The sequence below is a fragment of the Salvelinus alpinus genome, chromosome 10 (assembly GCF_045679555.1).
Source record: "Salvelinus alpinus chromosome 10, SLU_Salpinus.1, whole genome shotgun sequence".
In the NCBI taxonomy this organism is placed as follows: Eukaryota; Metazoa; Chordata; class Actinopteri; order Salmoniformes; family Salmonidae; genus Salvelinus; species Salvelinus alpinus.
Window position 1 is genome coordinate 40,274,576 of NC_092095.1, and position 23,196 is coordinate 40,297,771.

Sequence of the window (23,196 nt, forward strand, 5' to 3'; positions counted from 1 at the left end):
AACAGGTGTGTTGATATTGAGCTGTGTTGTGATAAAGTGTCATAATGCAACAATTATTCTGTGAAAAAACGGGTTTATACTCTATTTACCTCAATGTGTTAGCATACTGTAAGATGGTTAGAGGGGTAGGGGGGGGGAGAAGGGAGGGAGGGAGGCAGGGAAGGATGAAAATGGAGGGAGGAAGAAAGGAAGACAGAGGGAAAAAACGGGGGTTGTTGAAAGATCAGTTATTTTAATATTGAACTCAAAACAAACAAATGGAGAACCTATTAAAAATGTATCATCCTGCTTCTGCTTCCAAAATAAAGCACCAGGGAGTAGCTAGGCTGAGTAGCTAGACTCCATAAAACACATTCACGCGCTCAGGGAGGTAGATCAGAATGAGAAGCCCAAAAGCAGCCCCGAAGTCAAAGCCATATAGATTAAAAAAGTGCATTTGACAGTTTACAATATGCTGTATGTACTGGTGTTTTTTTTAAGTGCTGGTATAACAAATGTTGTCACTTGTACTGTGTTATAAATTCACATTTTTATCATAGACTAAAAACATATTTTCAAAGCTTGTTTACCTAAATGATTACGACAACGGTACCTTGATTAATTCAAAATTAACAAAGTCCCCTTGGATCATTAATAGTGTTCAATAGAAAAACCTTGGGTTTCCTTCATTCAGGATCACCGCCAGTGCAACGAAGGTGCACATTTACATATCAAAGGGCTAGGCCAGCGCGTCTAGAATTCAAAGCGGGCTCTGTTGTGATGTTGAAGAGCAGTAACACTGACATGAGAGGAAGTCTGCCTGTCTGTCTGTCCTCTTTACACATTCCCCTGTTGAGAAGAGAAATCGTTCTCTGTGATTGTGTCTCAAATGGCACCCTCCTATACAAGGGTCCATGGAGCTCTGGTCCAAACAGAGTATGCACCATATAGGGAATAGTGTGCCATTTGGGATGCAGCCTAGAATACCGTACAATAACTTGCATATCAATTCCTATCATAATGAAACACTTCAGGAATGTGGAAAGCTCAAAATGGACCATGGACATGGATACATGAGGCATGTTCTAGAGAGGGAGGTGAGAGCAGTGTGTGAATTATGGGGGAGACCCCCCCCCCATTTCCCCAAAATGAGATATGAGCTTCCTTAAATGCAGGAGCTCTAGTTTAACCAATTTTGATGAAATACATTGTTGTAGTGATACAGCGTTAAATATGAAAATAAAAGATTATTCCAAAGAAACGAACTCCCCCAACTCTCTGTCATGGATTAAACCAGTGACAGTTGGTTCAGGTTATTTTAATCACATTGTATTAATTTCTCCACTCCGACTGTCTCCCTCTCTCTGTCTTTCTTTAGCTTTTGCTAGCAAACTTGCTGTATCGACTGGGTTCAGCCTGCTAGTAAAATTGCAACATTGTTTTAACTGGGTCCCCACAGTTTCCTGCGCCGATCAGCTCAGGACAGACACAGCTGTATTTGCGTCCAGTATTTCAGCCCCTTTTCAGGTGTACCAACTTTTAACATTACAAAAAAGATACATTTGTAAGCAATATGCATTATTGCAGGCTACAGTGTAGGCCTAATGACAATCGCCAAACGTCATTACACGTTTTGGTGTTTTGTAACAGATGTCGCTTTTTAAATTATATGAACAAAAATATTCAATTTTATTTGGAATGGCAAGCCAGACAAAATTAAAAGGCCCTATTTATATAATGAATATGAATTCATAGTGCAGAAATTATTAAATATTAAAGCATTAGACTTCTCACGAAAGGCATCAGTCATACAAAAGTTATACTTAAATCCAAAATGGTTCTCTAGTAAATTAGTAAGAATGTCTCTCCCCATGTTGAAGAATGGTCTTTTTCCCTTTATTCAGATTACAACTGCTCACTTTCGGTTATTTGAAAATGAAATAATCTCAAAAATATTGTTACTTTTTAAACAAGCCATATAAAGTTGGTTACAATTTCAGGTTAATCCACCTGAAAAGACAGAACTCATAATACAACAAATATTATGGTAAAACTCATATATACTAATTGATAAAAAATTACTTATTTTTCGATATTTTTTTTTTTAAAGGTCAAATTCTTTGTAAAATATATCATAAATAGGACTGGTGGAGTTATGTCACACATAGGGAAATGTACTCTACCCAAAATTACAACCAACTAATTGCAGCATAACTACAAAAATGGAAGAGGCAAGTGGAAAGGGGAAAAAGTAAGGAACTTGTCTGTCGGCAAGAAAATTGTGATAAATAAAAATATATACCAGTTTCATTTAAGGACCAAAAAAATGACAGCTGTGCCACATAAATTGCAAAATAGTTGTTAAGAGATTTTCGATGTACCGATTCCATGGCACATTTGTTTATTAATTGACATTAATTATTTATTAAAACTTCACATTTTGTAATATAAATAATTATACAAAATTCTTTCAACCAATAGAATGTTATATATATATTGGGGATACAATCTTCCCAGGAGGCAGAGTCATTAGATCATTTATTTTGGAACGGTCCATATGTATATAAAGTTGAAGTCAGAAGTGTACATACACCTTAGCCAAATACATTTAAACTCAGTTTTTCACAATTCCTGACATTTAATCCAGAAATTCCCTGTTTTAGGTCAGTTAGGATCACCACTTTATTTTAAGAATGTGAAATGTCAGAATAATAGTAGAGAGAATGATTTATTTCAACTTTCTTTTCTTTCATCACATTCCCAAGTGGGTCAGAAGTTTACATACACTCAATTAGTATATGGTAGCATTGCCTTTAAATTGTTTAACATGGGTCAAACGTTTCAGGTAGCTTTCCACAAGCTTCCCACAATAAGTTGGGTGAATTTTGGCCCATTCCTCCTGACAGAGCTGGTGTAACTGCGTCAGGTTTGTAGGCCTCCTTGCTCACACAGGCTTTATCAGTTCTGCCCACAAATGTTCTATAGGATGAGGTCAGGGCTTTGTGACGGCTACTCCAATACCTTGACTTTGTTGTCCTTAAGCCATTTTGCCACAACTTTGGAAGTATGCTTGGGGTCATTGTCCATTTGGAAGACCCATTTGCTACCAAGCTTGTACTTCCTGACTGATTGATCTTGAGATGTTGCTTCAATATATCCACTTAATTTTCCTTCCTCCGTTCCTTCCTCTGGAGATCATCTGTTCACCTACTCCGCCTACTCCTAAAATTTTGACTCATCTGACCAAAGGACAGATTTCCACCGGTCTAATGTCCATTGCTCGTATTTCTAAGCCCAAGCAAGTCTCTTATTCTTATTGGTGTCCTGTAGTAGTCCCATAGGGCGATGCACAATTAGTCCAGCATCGTCTAGGTTAGGGGAGGGTTTGACCGAGGTAGGCAGTCATTGTAAAATAAGAATTTGTTTTTAACTGACTTGCCTAGTTAAATAAAGATTTAAAAAATATATATTAAATAGTGGTGTCTTTGCAGCAATTCGACCATAAAGGCCTGCTTCACACAGTCTCCTCTGAACAGTTGAATTTGAGATGTGTCTGTTACTTGAAATATGTGAAGCGTTTATTTGGGCTACAATATGAGGTGCAGTTAACTCTAACGAACTTATCCTCTGCAGCAGAGGTAACTCTTGGTTTTCCTTTCCTGTGGCAGTCCTCATGAGAGCCAGTTTCATCATGGTGCTTGATGTTTTTTTCGATTTCACTTGACTGACCTTCATGTCTTAAAGTAATGATGGACCGTTGTTTCTCTTTGCTTATTTTAGCTGTTCTTGACATAATATGACCTGGGTATTTTTACCAAATATGGCTGTCTTCTGTATAGCACCCCTACCTTGTCACAACACAACTGATTTGTTCAAGCGTATTTAAGAAAGAAAGAAATTCCACAAATTAACTTTTAACTAGGCACACTTTTAACAAGGCACAGGTGACTAACTCATGAAGCTGGTTGAGAAAATGCCAAGAGTGTGCAAAGCTGTCATCAAGGCTAGGTGTGGCTACTTTGAATAATCTCAAATTTAACATATTTTAATTTGTTCAACACTTTTTTGGTTACTACATTATTCCATATTGGGTTATTTTATAGTTTATGTCTTCACAATTTTTCAACAGTGTAGAAAATAGTAAAAATAAATAAAAACCCTTGAATGAGTAGGTGTGTCCAAACTTTTGCCTGGTACTGTATATACTGTATATATATTTTTTTATGATTAAAAATCAAATAGCAAAATGTTGCTTGGTATGACCTTCTTAAAACAATTCCATATACCAGTAGAAAACTGTGGCTGGCCGAGAGTGCGTTTACCTCCTCTAACCGCATTCTCATTTTGACTCTACTGTTACAATATCTTAATTTAATTCACTGCTTGGCACACTATACTTTACAACGACGTCTACAAGCCAAAAGCTCCTGACCTTGAAAAATAACACTGTGGACAGGACTTGATAAAAATTTTACAGGACAAATGAAAAGTTCAAGCAATAAAACACTTTTACAGGCTTGGGGATAGCTAACGTAATTCAATTTTAGCAAGAGTCGATCATGTTCTCTATCTAAAGATTTGGAAAGATTTGAGTATAACTCCAGAACCCAATTTACCTTAAATTTGTGTGCGCACGTACATTCGTGCATGCGTATAAGGGTACATGCATGCGTGTGTGTGTCCGTGCATGCTCGCGTTCATTGGTGTTTGTGTATTTGTACTGCGTATGTGGAGATGGAGCGCCATATCGCTCCAGGTCTCCAGTGAGAGTGTGTCTAATGAGGCCTACTGTAGAGCTTCTGCTGCCCACCTCTCCTCTCAACCTCCCTCCACCTGTGCCTGTATTTCAGCTGAGCTATGCATTGCAGTGTAGTGCAGGCAGTGTAGTGTAGTGTAGTGTGTGTCTGAGCTATAAGGTAAGGGAACAGCATTTCTTTGAATGCAATTGATGCCCAACCTGAAGAACATAAAAAATACCTATGCGTGATGAAAGAATGTAAATAGACATATACTGTACTTTCTTTCCTAAGGTGACCTTTTAAAAGCTAGCAACTCATTTACCTTAACATATTTACAATGATCAAGCGTCTGATTGTGAGGCAATTTGAATGTATTACGTGCTATTCCATTTTACAAGTGTTGTGTAAACTGTAGCTATAGGCACCATGCTCCTCTGTATTTCTTTATTGCTGAGAGTGATCGCAAGTAATAGAGTGCATTTCCTGTCGAGAGAGAGATGCTATTGCTGAGCTGAGCCCAGTCAGTTGCATCTGGCTCACTGTAATCAAACCAGTCACTGTGGATGATGGTCAATGATTGCTCTCAAATTGGCTCCCGTTCACACATACAGCAGCATTTTTTTTTTTATCAGACACCTGTAATAGTTCTGAGGCTACTGTAGGCTACCATGGAGATAGTGGATGTTTTCCAAATGGCTCCCTATTCCCTATGTAGTGCACTACTTTTGACCAGAGCCCTATGGACACTGTAGGAAAAAGGGTACCATTTGGAACGAAACCGTGGCGAGGCAGTTATAGTACCATGAAGAAGGATGGTAGTCATTTACCGGGGTCGTGTCTTTGCATTATCTTGCTACATTCACCGTGTTTGATTGCTCATAGAAAATCTATCATGTTAAATTCACAGCTTCGTCCCCTCGCTTGCGGCCTCTTCAAACACACACATTTTCTCTCAGCTATTACCAGATGCTTTTACTTGTTGGCACAATAAGGGGATTTTGTTGCCAGTGTTGGTGCAATAGTGACTGTGTGTTATTAATTTTGAAGTACACAGAAACAAATGTCTCGCATGTGACACAAGACTAGTGTAGTCTGACCACCAGGCTCTGTCTGAGTGAGTGCTGTTGTGGTAACACATGAGTGGATGGTGTGTGTGTGTGTGTATGTGTGTGGGTGGGTGTGTGCATGCTTGCATGTGTGTGTATATATCTGTGTGTTTGTGTGTGCTGGTACGTATCTCTGTGTACTTATATGTATGTGTGTGTTTGTGTAAATACGTACGTGAGTGACTGGCCGTCACACGTGAGATTCCAGGAGATAGGTAGTGGTGCGTACATGGTTGTCACCGCTAGTGGATGTTTACATCGCAGCTGCAGACACAGCGTGGTTACTGATGGTTACGGATGCAACCCTGAGCTCTAGCTAATTAACCCAATCAGAGATGTCACAGATATAGGAGGGAGAACACTTTAAATCAACAACTTTAACCTGTTAACCGACAGTTTCAGAGAGCTTTCATGCAGCAGCGAATGCTCTTGAACCATGTAGAAGGGTCTATTCTACAGCAGCTCGACTTTATTGCATGGAGTGAAATCCATTGAGGATGTGGAAAACATTGAGTGGGTGTAACTAAACACGCGTTACTGCAATTTCACCTTTGGTAGCCCTTTCTACTCACAGCCTTTGTCATTACATATACGGGCTGGAAATGTCAGATTCGGTCATTGATAATCGCCTAAATTGGAACGCAGTAGCTGTACAGTAACATGCTATACATACATGAAGTCAAAGCTCAGGTTCTCCACTTCACAGCGCTCTATTGGTTTTGACTGACAGCCGTTATAAACTTGAGCACCTCATGCGACAAGCAGATGCGCCCATCCCTCATGCAAATTGGGCTACTTTTGCACATTTGTTGTTGTCCGAGTGAGGGAAATGCTGTAAAATGAGAGCAGTCAATGTGTTCTGAAAGATGAGATGTAGAGGATTATAATAAACACCACTTTGATGTTATACAAGCAAACCACACACCCATGAGTACAAATGTGAATTTAACATTTCCATATTTGAAAAGTCATGTCATATACAGTATCAACATTTATGATCGCTATATTTGATCCACTGTTACAAGGATGACATGCATTATACCCTGGGTTGTCCTGAACAGAATGAGCCTATGTTTGTCGTATTGTGAAGAAAGTTAGCTGGGGAACGCGCTCTTGAATGCACTCATGACTCCATTCTATGCACAGCAAAATGTATCTGAAGTGCCGTTTGAAAGCCTAACACTGTAATATCATACTTTGTAACATAGCTAGCCATGTTGGCAGTAGAATAAACTTTCAAATGATGCCCACCTGACCAAGATTGCGATTTATAACGGGATGTTTTTGGATTTCGTAAACAAAAACAGTAATTGTGTGATGGTGGGGATGCAGGGCTGTGTTCCAAACAAAAACTACTAAAGTGTGCTTGCTTCAGTTCCTCAATGGTAAAGCTAGGAGAGCTCAAAAAAAGCACCTTATAGTTGAAGGCTGATTCCTTGAGTCATAAAAGTGCATTGAAATGACTTAGGAACTGTGCACAGTTCGGAGAGGTGTGTGGCCACTTGGAGACACCAGTTAGGACCTCTCACTCAAACCCTTGTAATAATTTTTTTCTTGTCTTGCACCTACTCCAACATTTCTATTAATATTATTATTATGTTACAGAATGTATCCGGAGTATATTCTTTTTTTGTTATTCACAAATGCCGTGAATAGTAGGTCTACAGCAAATGTAAAATGCACATAAATTAATCCGTGCGATGTTTGGATTAAGTCTTGTGTCAGGTGAAATGTTGTGTCCTCACCTTTGGTCTGATCATTACCCCATGATCTCCAAAGTTTTCTCTTTGAATTGCTACAATGGTCATGCATATGCTTTGTATAGTTATTATGTTAGAAACATCTACACATGGCCCTATCCATGAGTGTAAGGTGTTGAAGTCAACACACCTAATCATTTATTTCCTTTCTATCAGCCGCTGGACTACGAAACGAAGAAGGCCTACACCTTCAAGGTAGATGCATCCAACGCCCACCTGGACCCACGGTTCCACAGCTTAGGGGCCTTTAAAGACACGGCCACAGTGAAGATTAACGTCCTGGATGTAGATGAGCCTCCAGTGTTCACTAAGCCCTCCTATGAGATGGATGTATACGAGGACTCACCTGTAGGTGACATCATCGGAGCAGTCACCGCCCAGGATCTGGATGCTAGCAACAGCCCTGTCAGGTAAAGTACAAACTTTTATTATGGTTTAGGGAATAGCTTTAGGGAGGAGCTAGAAGACCTTGGGATCTTTGTAAGATCTTTGATCCAGGTCTACACTAACCTGATTCAACAACAATAAAGCCCAAACTCTCTTTATCTCTAGCAGTCTACCTCTAACTAGCAGCAGTCCTGTCAAGTAAAGTTACAACTTTCATTATGGTTTAAGAAATACCTTGGGTAGTGCTGTAACACTCTGTTCATTACTCCTCAGCCTGGGGGACACCCATTTTGCAACTTACAGACTTTTGTTCGAGCTGAACAATACTAACCTGATTTAACTACTCAACTAACAATAAAGCCCAAACAGGGCTGGGTAGGTTACTTTCTAATTGCAATCTGTTACAGTTACTAGTGGCCTATCAATAACGTAACTTTTGGATTACCAAAACTCAGTCATGTAATATGATTACTTTCAGTTACTTTTAGATTACTTTCTCCTTAAGAGCCATTAGAAGAACACAAAAAATTTATATTACCAGTTGATCAACATCTTTTGCAGGATAAATCACTGTTAGAAGTTAACATAGCTGGCAATAAATGGAGGTTGAACTTTACTTCATGGGTTGGTTATGTAGGCTTTTTCTAACCCATTGCTTTCTACTACAGATAATACAATTAGGCTACGTTTTTGATGGTGACACTTTGATATCTCAATAATTTGCAGCTGTTCAAGTCTATAAAAAGTGTGTGAGTTTGAGCATGTGTTTGTTAGGCTTATGTTTGTTTTTTTCAGCTGCACTCGTGGTCTTCTTGAAATAAACACATTTTTTACAGTATGGAGCATAATACCACAGAAGAGTTTAGACGGGAGGAACTCCATAGCTGCGATCCACACTATGCAGCTGTTGCAAGAGCGCATTTTATACTGGCTGTCCACTGGTCACAAAAACAATGATTGATAGGTATCTTAAACTTCTTCAATTCAACCATTGTTTGGGTTAAAATACATATATACACCACCATTCAAAAGTTTGGGGTCACGTAGAAATGTCCTTGTTTTTTAAAGAAAAGCACATTTTTTGTCCATTTAAAATAATATCAAATTGATCAGAAATACAGTGTAGACATTGGTAATGTTGTAAATGACTATTGTAGCTGGAAACGGCTGATTTTTGATGGAATATCTGCATAGGCGTACAGAGGCCTATTATCAGAGGCCAACCATCACTCCTGTGTTCCAATGGCACGTTGAAGAGGCGACTCCGGGATGCTGGCCTTCTTGGCAGAGTTTCTCTGTCCTGTGTCTGTTCTTTTGCCCATCTTAATCTTTTCTTTTTATTGGCCAGTCTGAGATATGGCTTTTTCTTTGCAACTCTGTCTAGAAGGCCAGCATCCCGGAGTCGCCTCTCTCAACTGTTGACGTTGAGACTAGTGTTTTGTGTGTACTATTTAATGAAGCTGCCAGTTGAGGACTTGTAATGGCGTCTGTTTCTCAAACTAGACACTCTAATGTACTTGCCGTCTTGCTCAGCTGTGCACCGGGGCCTCCCCCTCCTCTTTCTATTCTGGTTAGAGCCAGTTTACGCTGTTCTGTGAAGGGAGTAGTACACAGCATTGTACGAGATCTTCAGTTTCTTTGCAATTTCTCGCATGGAATAGCCTTCAATTCTCAGAACAAGAATAGATTGACAAGTTTCAGAGAAATTGCTTTGTTTATAGCCATTTTGAGCCTGTAATCGAACCCACAAATGCTGATGCTCCAGATACTCAACTAGTCTAAAGAAGGCCAGTTTTATTGCTTCTTTAATCAGAACAACAGTTTTCAGCTGTGCTAACATAATTGCAAAAGGGTTTTCTAATGATCAATTAGCCTTTTGAAATTATAAACTTGGATTAGCTAACACAACATGCCATTGGAACACAGGAGTGATGGTTGCTGATGATGGCCTCTGTACGCCTGTGTAGATATTCCATTAAAAAGCAGCCGTTTCCAGCTACAATACTCATTTACAACATTAACAATGTCTACACGGTATTTCTGATCAATTTGATGTTATTTTAATGGACAAAAAATTGGCTTTTCTTAAAAAACAAAAGACATTTCGAAGTGACCCCAAACTTTTGAACAGTAGTGTACATTTGTGAACAGCCATCCACAACAATCACAATCCGTAAGACGCAAAAAGCTAAATGAGAGAGCAGCAGTGTGATTCAATGAGCTATGTAAATATTAATAGTTAGTGATATCCGTATCGCCCGTATAGGCTACACCACTGCTATCGCCCTAACCTCGAAGTGTTTATTGAAATTGGATCATCTTTGGATGTCATCAGCAGTCACACCATTGAAAGACATGGCTTGGACTGTAGCTTACAAAAGCCTATTCCTGATCTTTTCCTGTGATCCATCAAATGCATTTGGTGTGTCTCTGACTTGTGGTCATATTCCTTCAGGCGGAGAACAGAACTTGTGCCTTTTTTCAATGCTGCTTTGAATTTCATTGAAAGGGATTAGGATTACAGTAACTTTTAAAAATCATTTTTTTTTATCAGATACATATAACAGGATACATGTAATGTGATACTCCCCAACCCTGAGCCCAAAGACTCTCTAGCTCTCTCTCTATCTCGCTCTGTTTTTTGCAAATAGCATTTCAAATAAGAGTACAGTAGAAGACAATTGAGTGTCTCGTGCACAGATGGAAACAGAGTGCATTGTTAAAAAATGTATGAGGGGTATTTTGCTTTGGAGTCTATTATTTCTGTTCAGACAGATTGCTTTTAGTTCTACAATGATGATTTTCAAGGATGTACTATTCAGTGGTTGCACAAGACACAAATGGCAAAAAATAGCCTGTATAGCCAAGAAAGTATTTGTCTTAATATGAATATTTAATCTCGTAAAATACAATAGAATGGGCGAGGTAGACATTTGTAGAACAAAAAGCCTTTGCTCTCAGTTGTTTGATTTTTCACTTTGTCTTGAGTGTGTTTAATTATTCAGAAACTCCAAAGTTGACATTGTTCATTTTCATGCAGTCAGAAAATAACTCAAACAATAGTACCAATGACTTTTCATGCATAGCGAATCACACTTTTAGAGTTTTGCCTCCACAAACTCCCGCTATTCAATGGTGCATCACCAAGTTATCTTTAACTGAAGGGAAGCGCAAGCATGAAAACTGCATTTTACAATTACTCCAACCATCAACTGAAAGTTCAGATGACTCTGAGGGATTTGTGCAACCTTTTCTGACATGACCAGAGATCACGGACATCTGAAAGTATTGTGAAAGGAAGTGATGCAGCACCCAGTGCCCCCACCTTGGCTGTAAACTCTCAGCCTCCTCCATCATACTCTATCACAAGAAAGACCTTCATGGCTTTCTCAATAGTGGCTTGATAGAGGCGAACATTAGTTTGTGCTGTGGAGTAGAGCATAAGTGTGTGCCATTCACAACACAAATACTTTACTGTACTGTCCACATTATATTAGATTGTTGTGTTTAGTTTATGTGCCAGCTTCTGCACAGCCTATTCATATTTATGAGAAATGTTGAAAGGAAACATGTTCCATTGCCATGATTGGCAAATGTGAGTTCTCTTTTGAGTTCTCTTTCTGAGAAGTCTGAGAAAAGAGAGCCAGAAAATACATTGTATTACATTGCATTTGAAGGAGTAGAAGAGTAGGTGTGGTGAATCTTTGTCCTTCAAACTGCTCTAGTTTGAGGCTCAGGACGTACATCAATGCCAATGGGTTGAACAGAGAAAGTTTTGCAGTTCACAGTGAACACTGCATAGATGTGCTGAATTCAGTGCTATATCACTCACCAGTGTGATGCTGAACTATAAAATGTGCTATCCATGGTCCTGAACAGTGTCTAGAGCTGTCTAAGGTGCTCAATAGTGAGTTGAGCTGTCCAGGTGCTGAAAAGTAGACTGACACACTGGAGTCTATCAGTGGCTTTTCATTGCAGTGAAATCCTCAGCTTTGCTTATTTTTGTTCACTCAGTCGTTCCATTGACTGACTACAAACTTATGTTAGATACTCACAATTAAGTATTTATGAAAGCTGTTGGCATGTTTTTTATTGATAAGGTTTTCTTTATTAAAATGGGACTAGAGGATAATGGCTCCCGAGTGGCGCAGCGGTCTACGGCTCTCAATCTCAGTGCTAGAGGTGTCACTACAGATCCTGGTTTGATCCCGGGCTGTATCACAACCGGCGGTGATCGGGAGTCGCATAAGGTGGCGCACAATTGGCCCAGTGTCGTATGTGTTAGGAGAGGGTTTGGCCGAGGTAGGCTGTCATTGTAAAATAAGATTTTGTTCTTAACTGACTTGCCTAGTTCAAATCAAATCAAACTTTATTCGTCACATGTGCCAAATACAACACGTGCAGACCCTACCGTGAAAAGCTTACTTACAAGCCCTTAACCAACAGTGCAGTTCAAGAAGAGTTAAGAAAATATTTACCAAATAAACTAAAGTTAAAAACGAATAAAAAATCATAATAAATAGTTAAATAAAGGTTAAATAAAAAATAAAAATAATAGATTATTAGCATTTTTCCATAGCATATTTTTCTTGTAAAATGCAATATTAAATTCATATCAAATTCAATACTGGTGGTATCTTTTGGAAACATGATATATATTCCTTTTGAAGTCATGCCATATTTGCACACTAACAATTACAAAGAATATCTCAAAAGTACCATTTCAAAAGGGAGATTGTTTTAAAAAGTTAGACAGGTTGAGATTCAACTAGAAAAATATGGTCATGCCCTAAGGATACATTTACAAGCATTCTTCCCTTTGAACCAGTGATCAGAGTTCTAGTGTAATATTCATCAAAGAAAGTAGGCCTAACACTGAGTGGTTCTGGCTAGATCAGGTCTACTTCAAGGCCTTCAACTAAACAGGGTTAAAGAGAGGGCTAGGATAATTGGATGTTTGACTATAAAACATGAAACATGTTATCTGGTTAGAACTGGTTCCACACGTATCAGACATGATATCATGAAAAAGCTTTTACAAGCTGTTGGAGAGCTGTGCTACCAATATATAACATTACTAACCACAGTATAGCGCCATACAAAGAGTACCAAGTTTACAGAAATAATATTAGAGAAAGACATTGTTTAGGCCCAAGTCGACCACGTTGCAATAACCGGAAGACAAACCATTGGCTGAACATATCAATTTTGCCATGCAGCTACATCAATAACAAATACCTCTTTAGGAATGAACAAATGCCTCTTCAATAACTAACAAAAAAGCCTCTTTAGTAATCAACAAATGCCTCTTTGGTTTGAAAACGATACGTTGATCAGCTTGCATCTTTGTGGTAACGTTGTGTAGCCTACATCTTGATGATGATGCTGCTTTCCAGTGGTCCTTAACCCTTATTGAAAGTACATGTCTAGAGCAATGTTTCTTTAAAAGACTCTGCATGTTGTTGACTCCATTTGTGTCACTCTAAAAAAATATTTAGTCAGCATAACCAAGACACATGCGCCACCGTTACTCAATTGTGATGTATGCTGCTTACCACAGCCCATTCTGTGGAAATGCCCTCAGTGTATGAGTAATAAATATTACCTCACTGCGTCTCAAATGGAACCCTATTCCTTATATAGTGCATTACATTTGACCAGGGCCCATAGGGATTCATAGGGAATATGGTGCAGTTTGGGATGCAACCCCTGGCTGAATATATTATACCTAACTCTATACATTTATCCATGGGGGAAATCAATTCCTTGCTACCCTCTTGTGTGGGAAATTGCCTAATTTACCAAATGTTTTATTAGGTATTCCATCGACTGGAAGAGTGACCTGGACAGCTACTTTGACATTGATCCAGTGGAGGGAACGATTTCCACAAACGAACTACTGGACAGGGAACATATCGCCCAGCACAATATCACCATTGTGGCCACCAAACTTAGTAAGTATGTGACAACAGATAGATCACGATTCATGCAGGTATCACTGTCGCCTTTGTCTTTTGAAATCTGTGTGACAGATTTAAGGTGGTTTTAATCAAGTCAATAGTCAATCTCATTTTGTTTGAGTCGTTTATTGGCAACCGTAAAGCATGAATACTCCCCCGGAGCTTATTTTATCAGGACATTGTTTCCTCTGGCCGTACCCACCTTAACTGTCTCTGAAACTCTCTCTCTGTCCGTCTCTTCATTCTTTACCCTCTCTACCTTTTCATGCTCTACCTTAAAATATTTTTTAACTGCCTTCCATTTCAAGGTTTCTTTTTTATTATATTTTAAATAGATTCTCTGGTACTTTTGTATATTTCTTAGCCAGTAGATGTGAAAGTAGAGCTCACGAGCCAAAAATGGTCACCACCAAATTGCGTACTATGTCACATACTGTATGTGCAGATATGTGCACATATGTATGCATCTTGCTAGATGTCACTCAAATAGCGAGGGGCTGAAGATCATTGGCTAGAACTCAAATTGCTTGGGTAATTGCTAGGGGGCTGGCCCACGTGGGGGGAAATGGAGGGAAAATGGTGCCGTAAAGCTTCCCGAAAACATGCTCTTTTAAACTAGGGATGTCGTGGCTTATTGAGGTAAAACATTCATTCTTCTAATAGATTTGGCATAAATGAACTACACATTGACACATCCATCCCAAAGCGGGAGGTTAAAAAAAAAGACTTACTAATCGGCAAAGTTCCAGAGCATGTCTTTAAGATCAAAATGTTCTTGCTTGAATGATCTTATGTTGACAATGATGAAGAAAGTCTATGTTTTCAGTCACGTCACAAAAAAAGAGGTATATATATTAATGATGGAGAGCCCTGCAGTGTTGATTTAAGAGTTAATTTACACTCACTGTGAATTTAAGACCTGCCATCAGACTAATTATATATTTTTATGAAGAAAAGTGGAGCAAATTTCCAGATAAATAAGCAAATCCATCGTCATCAAGTCATCAAATCTGCTAAGAGCCATCAAAGTCATTATCTGGTAGGCAGGCTGGTGCTCAATCAAAATTACCCACGCTGTATATTCATTAGAACGGACTGTGAAATAAGGGCCATTAAAGTTGAGCTGCTTTTATCGCCTTAAAAACTGGCATGAAATTCGAATTTATGTTTCTGGAGTCATTGGGGTAATGGAGGGACGGAGGGATGGAGTGGTGGTGGGGGGGGGGGGGGGGGGTGGAGTGATGGAGAGGTGGAGGGATGGATGGACTGATATGGGTGGGGGGATGTGGGGGTGATGGGGGCTCAGCCATCATACTCAACATGTGAATCAGCGATTGGGGCTCATTGGATCACCTTTTTGCACACATACCTCTCACATTCCTCCATCCTTCTTTCCCCGTTCACCTGTCAGACTCAAAATACACCAACATACCTGGTGTAGTCGGCATGTTGCTTTCAGTCTTCCCATGCTTCACGTGCCGAACAAGCCATGGAAGATGCATCAACTTTTGTGAACAAGTATTTGGGTCGGACCCCAGCGTCTCCACAATCTCCCTCCATGAATTGGCATGCTGGTCTTTATATAATGCATGGCTAGAATTGTAGAGGTGCAGGTACTTCTGTACCTCCTCGTCAATCAATGCTTGAAGTTGTCGTTCATAATCTTAAATGCAAACTGAGTTTCAGGTCTGCCCGAACAAAGTCCAAAACGAACAAAAGCATCACTTTTCCGAACTGTTTCAGCTGGGAAGATTCAGGCGCCTTTATTCCCCTCACTAACACACCTACATCCACCTAGCTTTCCCCTCTGAGGGCCTAAATTCCTAGAGAGGCCGTTTACTTGTGAGCGGAATACACTTGTGTCCAGTGTTTATAGGAAACGTAACAGTGTTGGATGCTATAGAATGCCTGGACACTTGGCGTCCAATATAGATAAACCTGGGCTCTCTCTGGGACTACAGTTTTGTATCTCCAAACTTTTGACTTTAGATCAGTTGTGAGACCTTAGAGCCTGACAGAGCATTTTACAGTGGCTCCTGTAATGGCCGGTATGGGCCCTGTGTGATTCTTCTTAGATGTGTGTCTGTCTGTGTGCTATGTTTTGTTATGTTCCCACTATGTGGAGTAAAATCGGATTGGAGGCCAAACATGCATAAGGGGCTCACAGTGATAACAAATTATTACAGTACCAGTCAAAAGTTTAGACACACCTACTCATTCAAGGGTTTTTCTTTATTTTACTATTTTCTACATTGTAGAATAATAGTGAAAACATAAAAACTATGAATTAACACATATGGAATCATGTAGTAACCAAAACAAATTTGTGTTAAACAAATCCTAATATATTTTAAATTTGAGATCCTTCAAAGTAGTTACACTTTGCCTTGATGACAGCTTTGCACGCTCTTGGCACCCCAGGACACCGATCCCGTAGAGGTTAAAGGAAAATATTTGTATATATTTTCCATGTTTTATGTTTATCTGACATAATATAATAGAATGTGCTAAAAACTAATGTATACATAAATAACTGCATTTCTATAGCTTCCACAATATTTTTTACACTGGTGGGGGAGAACCAAGATGGAGGCGCAGTGGCTTCAACACAGTGCCCCCTACACACCATCTAGTGTATATAAATTATTGGATAGGTTGAGGTTTGCCTTGCAGTTTCATGAATGATAGAAATACCATTTAGTGACCTCTATTTGATTATAAACACAGTCTATAATACAATAGGTCTACAAGTATTGCTTCCTGAAAGGATACAATGCACCTTTCATAGAAAATAGTTGCTCATTGTTCTGCGTCAGAGGGCCAAGAGAAAACCAGAGGACCTTCAGATAAAATATCACAGGGAGGGAGAGGTAGAGAGATAGAGACAGATGCGCAATGTCCAACATTTCTGCCAGAGGAGTATCAGCGTTAGTGGTGGCGATCAGTGCGGAAAGCAGCAAATCCCGTACTCAGTGTCATTTTTTTTTCTGTGAGGAAGATTGCTTTTTCCATCAAGGTCGCACACAGGTCTCTGGCTGAGCCCTAGCTGCATCTTCAATTCCCCTGTGGAGGGGAGGAGGGCCATCCACCACTCCCTTCCCTATAAGCCTGCACTGCAAAGCATAGCCTATCCCCCCCCCCCACTTCAAATCCATAAAGTTTACCTTCACTTCTGCCTCTGAATACAAAGAAGACATTTCCCCCTTGTGCCATAGCTGTATAGAAATATTGTTTCAAAAGCAGAGATTCCGGTAACTGCTCCTCTAGGGAGCTTTGACAATGTCATTAATATGTGACTTGCATTTCAACAGCAGTTTAAGCTGGAGCCCATAGCAGAAGTCTGAGGGAGAATGGTTTGCACAATCTGTACACAACTAATGGGCAGAACCAAGTATAGCTATAATCGATCAATCATACTGTGTTTATTGTTCATGGAATATAGTCTTCTGTTTTTAAAATACTTAAAGAACATATTTATTTTAAGGTATTGACTTTGTATTTATTCTCCAATACATGGACACTTTTGAGGAATACATCAGGCATCTGAGAATCCTAAGACTGCAGTGCATTAGACAACCACATGATGTCAGGGTTGTATAATCAATAGGGAATTGTATAATCTAACACTCTGTTTTCCCTCTTCTTACACTAACTAACCCATAGGCAAGCACAATGAAACGCATTAACTAGAAGCATTTGTAATTGTTATGCTCATTGTTGTTTGTGATTTTACTCCTCAGATAGCCCAGTGCTGACCAGTAGAGTGGCTGTCACCATTCATGTACTGGATGTCAATGAATTTGCCCCTGAACTAGCCATCCCTTACGAGAGCTTTGTGTGTGAAAATGCCAAAGTAGGCCAGGTAAGTGAGTGTGTGTGTGTGTATATGAGTCCCAAAGGCTATGTCCAAAATGTCACCATATTTCCTATGTACTGCACTACCTTCGACCAGGGCCTATAGTGGTTACAAAGAACCATTAAAAATGAATATTCCGCTGTGTGCAATATGCTTTAAAATGTGTATTTAAAACTAAATAAATCATATAAAACAAAAGCTCATTTCCATGCATATCACTTGTATCATTGTATCATAGTTTTGCATAATGCTAAAACCATCTGCTTTATTTCAGCTAATCGAGGGGTTGGGAGTGCTTTGTTCATCAGCAAGCAAGTGTACATTCAGATGATTTATTTGGATGCAGGGGAGTCTCTGCATGTGCACATTGTAAACCACCCGTGCCTACAAATTAGCATATTAGCAAACATCTACATGCAGTTAGTGTGCCGACAGAGCTCCTTTGGGGATTTACCAAATAGCTAGAAAGACTTTTCCGTCACACACTAAAGATGCATTATCCTTACTTCCCACCGGGTACAAACTGGTTGAATCAATGTTGTTTCAAAGTCATTTGTCAACAAATTGTGATGTGGAATCTACTTAGATATTACATATGGATTTAAAAAAAGACAACCTGAACTGTGTTTTGAGGGTAACATTTCAACCACAGTATCATGTCAACATGGTAACTACATTTCAATATAGAAACACCTTGTCATTTGTACCTTTAGAACAACATCAGATCTTTAACATTATATCCACTATTAGAAAAATAACAATAGGCTGGGCAGCACCTTCTACTGGAGAATTGATATATCTACAGTTACCCTTTGGTCTCCCATCCAGGGATTTAACCAAGCCCGGCTTAGCTAGGATATCACTGACTATTACCAATGTGCTATAGTGAGAAGGATTGTTGAGAGATCACTTCAAAACTAAATAGATTCACTATTGCTATTGAAGTCATTCCAAAAGGTAGGTTTAACAGAGCAAATTCCATGTGACCATACTTAATCACTCATGTATAATCAATGATATTGGTCTAAATACTAAAGCATTAACAATGTCATCAACAGCTATTACTTCAATTCAACCTGAACCTAAAAATAGATAATACAAGAGGCCTAGGGTTTCAAGCTCTGGTTGATTTCAAATGTAATGATATTTAGTGATATTGAATTGTGTTTATTGGTAAAATACAAAAAAGTAACCAAGCAGTATAGTTCTGGACAACAACCCAATAAAGAGATTATTGAATTGTGTATAACTTATATTTTTGGTTGAGATGGAGACATGAATAAACAATATCAATTATTAATTTGTAGACAAACTGGAAATAAAGCAGGCTATCAACACAGAAGACACATTTCCTTCAAATGTTGATATTTTGCTGCATTGACAACCAAACACAATTATATATCATTTTTGAATTACACTAAATAGCCTATTAACTTGTCGACAAGTTAACAAATTATATGTTGGATTCATGTCTCCAACTCAACCAAAAATACAAGTTTACAGAACGGGATTAAGCCAGTGGCTCAGCTGGTACTATCCAAGCAGTAGATACATCTCCTTTAAAAACTTCTCACGAGTCACCAACCCTGATCCGGTAGCACCCCCCACCCCCCCCCCCCCCCCCCACTGAGTAGCATAGCTAGCATAGCGTCACAAGTAACTTGTAGCATCTAAATATCATTAAATCACAAGTCCAAGACACCAGATGAAAGATACAGGTCTTGTGAATAAAGCCACCGTTTCAGATTTTTTTAATGTTTTACAGGGAAGACACAATATGTAAATCTATTAGCTAACCACGTTAGCAAAGGACACGATTTTTTTACTCCCAACAGCTTTTTCCTGCGTCAGTAGCTATCACTAATTCGACTAAATAAAAATATATATAGCCACTAACCAAGAAACAACTTCATAAGATGACAGTCTGATAACATATTTATGGTATAGCATAGTTTTTTTTTGGAAAAATGTGCATTTTTCAGGTATAAATCACAGTTCTACATTGCAGCTGCAATCTGAAATAGTGCTGACCCAGCCAGAACAATTACAGAAACCAACGTCTTATAACGAATTACTCATCTTAAAACATTTCAGAAAAATACACAGCGTACAGATATTGAAAGCCCAACATCTGGTGAATCCAAACAATATTTCAGATTTATTAAATGTTTTATAACGAAAACAAAATGTAGCGCTAAATTAGCATAGCTATACCAGGCAGATTCGGCTAGGCGCCCACGGCCAGTTCACATGCACAACAGATATGATATAACATCGTAAATTGGGTCTTACTATGGCTGATCTTTCATCAGAATGTTGATCAAAGTGTCCTTTGTCAAGATGAGTCGTTGGTTCCGTTCAGAATTGTTCCTTTCCCACTCCATTTAGCACAGGTACTGGTCGAGTGGCACGGATCTCTCAAACGTAAATAAAATCAGACAACGGAACACCACAAAACTCCCGAAAAAATTCAAATAATCTGATTAAACTATATTGAAAAAACATACATTACGATGATCTGGTCACATGTATCAAACAAACTTCGAGACGGAGATAGTTTTCATCCATAATGGCCGCACAACAGAAGACAATCGCAGCTACAAGTCGCACGATTTAGACAACCGGAAGTTGTCGGTCACGCCAAAGAATTAGCTCTCATTTCACGTCAGTCCCAGATAAACAAGATATTTTTCCTCTGACGTCCTCTTGACACCCAGAGGAAGGCCAATGAGGTGTGTTTCGGGTCATAGGGGGCACGACCATATATAGGCAGAGCGTTGAAGCTGGCATACACATCTTGCTTTTTTCTTCTTGGTCATGGAAAGTGCTGTCAAATGACTTCTGTATCACTCAGAGACAAAATTGAAACGGTTTTAGAAACTAGAGATTGTTTTCTTTCCAATGGTATTATTTATATGCATATAGTAAGAGCAATAATTGAATAAGAGGCAGTTTAATCTGTAGAGCAAATTATGCTAATGGGAAAATAGCACCCCCTGTATTCTCAAGAAGTTAAATGTTTCTACTTCGTTGAGTTGTTAACCAAACACAATTCAATAATATAGCTGCAAGCAGCATTGCCGGGGTTCAAGCTGTGGACCCACTTTGACACCATCAGGACAAATGAGAAACATTGCCCTAGGATAAGCTACTTACGCATTCCTTACCATGATTACCAATTAGCAGAACTCAAAATCATACAGATCATGCAATACTCATTTATTGTATTTTGGAAAACATGTCATGATGTTGGCTACTTTAAAACAGAACCACTGGACAGATCGTCACCAAATGTAGTATATAGCATCTATAGATGCACATTTTAAAACACAATATGACAACTATGAGCCAAATAAGCTTGCATTAATGTGTTTTCCTGTCAAGCAGTGCCATGTGACCATACTTTACAGGTTAGCTAAACACATATCCCTGAGCATATGTGCCAAATTTCATTATTCTGAGTCTAACAGATCAGGAGATATAAACATGGCTTGTTATAGCACCGCAGTATGGTCAATCTGAATGTGCATAGATATGTTGAGTCTTGTTTGGTACATGTTTATCAAGTTTTGTTACAATACAAATATCTGTGTCAGAGTTATATGTATTTATGACCACGCCCACATCAATGTTTATTGGTCAGTAGCGGCCATGTTTCTTGAGATGCTATCCTGGAATCCCTAAAAAGCAATGTTAACAAGTACAATCGGGTTTCACGCAGCTTCGCTGCTTGAACCCCTAATTGCTATTGTAACACAGTAAACAGCTTAAAGTTAAGGCTATTTTACAAACTAATGTAACATTCAACCTTAAAATTAGTAACACATCCATGGCCACATTTTGAGGTTACTGTAATTATACATTTCGTCATATGTAGCTAATCATATAAAGTGTGCATATTTGAGATAGCATGCATAGGTCGTCGCAGGTCTGTGTAGATCTTCACATTTGCGGTAATAATCTGTGCAGAATCTCAAACTGCATTGAACACTTGCACCACGTACTTTCAATGTTTTCTGAACTGCAATGAAGGTAATTTGGTTCCACTATTAGATGAAGCACAGTGATAACATACAGTATCTGAAATTGTATTCCCATTTGAACTTTGCTGTGCTTTTAAATGTTTGAAAGACCAGCGATATACATTTGGGTGACAACTAAACCAGAAATCTGACATTTTTAATTGGATTTTGGTTGTGCTTTTAGATGGCTGAAAGCATTGTGATTACACATTGGAAATTAAACAAACTTTTTGAGTGGGTGATAATTAGGTTATAATTTCATTGATCAACGTCTCAACCAAATATTACCCAATTATCCACATTTAAATTATGTGGTGTGCAGAGTGGGTTATGCCTTGCTCAATTAACCTTTATTTTAATGATATATTAGTTACACATTTTTCAGAGCTGGTGATTACCTCTTTTTGTCACCACTTCTAATCTTGACCTCAACCCTATAACATTAGATCTAACTATTTTCAGGAACTCTAGTATTAACCATCGCCAAGATGTACACTTAACTTTACGTAGCCTTTCTTCTCCCTCAGAGAATAATATATGTTCCACTCCATGCTTTCCATACTAGTACTTTTAACAGCAAGATTTAACAGCGGTTACTCACAGCTGGTTGGTGATAAAGAATTGCAGGTCTTCTTTTGTAAGAGACATCATACCCTTTGATGATTAGCCCCCCTCAAATTGCCTGCCAAAGAACAGACAAAGCACTTACAGTACAGTACAGGTATTCTGAAGCAAATCACACTGTGCAGCAGCAATGTATGTAGTTCTGTCTTTGAGCTGTTCTTGTCTATCGATGTTCTGTATTATGTCATTCTGTATTATGTTTCATGTTTTTTGTGGACCCCAGGAAGAGTAGCTGCTGCTTTTATAACAGCTAATGGGGATCCTAATAAAATACCAAATACCAAAATATCAACCTCCCCTGAACAGTAAACCAGGGATGTATTCAGGTGAGAAAAACAAGATATACATATTTCCATTTGAAAGCAGCAAGGAAGGCTACGCAGAAGGCATACAGTATGACTTCTTTAAACAGAGACGTTTGCCTTAGGACATACGACAATGTCAGGTGTAGGCAATGCAGGATAAAGGTTCTGTTCCTTCACAGCTAATGGACTGTGACAAACACACTGTTTGTGTATTCTCAGTGAAATGGATTAAAAAGAGAAAATAAGAAATCTATCAAAAACACAATTACATGTACTTGAATGCATTCGAAAATTAAGAGGGTCGAGTTTAGTGAAGCAAGGGGCTATCATCCCAAACTGAAGCCACACAGAGGAGAGCAGAGTAGATTAGGGAAGAGGAGTGTTTCGAGGCGAGGCGAAGCGAGGATGAGAGGCGAGGCTAAACAACCTCCCATTGAGATCATAGCCCTGTGCATTGA

General features: G+C 38.9%; 1 protein-coding gene across 1 annotated transcript in view; it reads left to right on the forward strand.

Moving 5' to 3' along the window:
• Nucleotides 1-23,196, forward strand: part of LOC139532050 (cadherin-12-like) — a 187,354-nt gene that overhangs the window by 142,137 nt on the left and 22,021 nt on the right. The window contains exons 7-9 of the mRNA XM_071329161.1: nt 7,741-7,994; nt 13,789-13,925; nt 17,672-17,793. Of these exons, the coding sequence (XP_071185262.1) occupies nt 7,741-7,994; nt 13,789-13,925; nt 17,672-17,793 (513 nt within the window). The remainder of the gene's footprint in view (nt 1-7,740; nt 7,995-13,788; nt 13,926-17,671; nt 17,794-23,196) is intronic.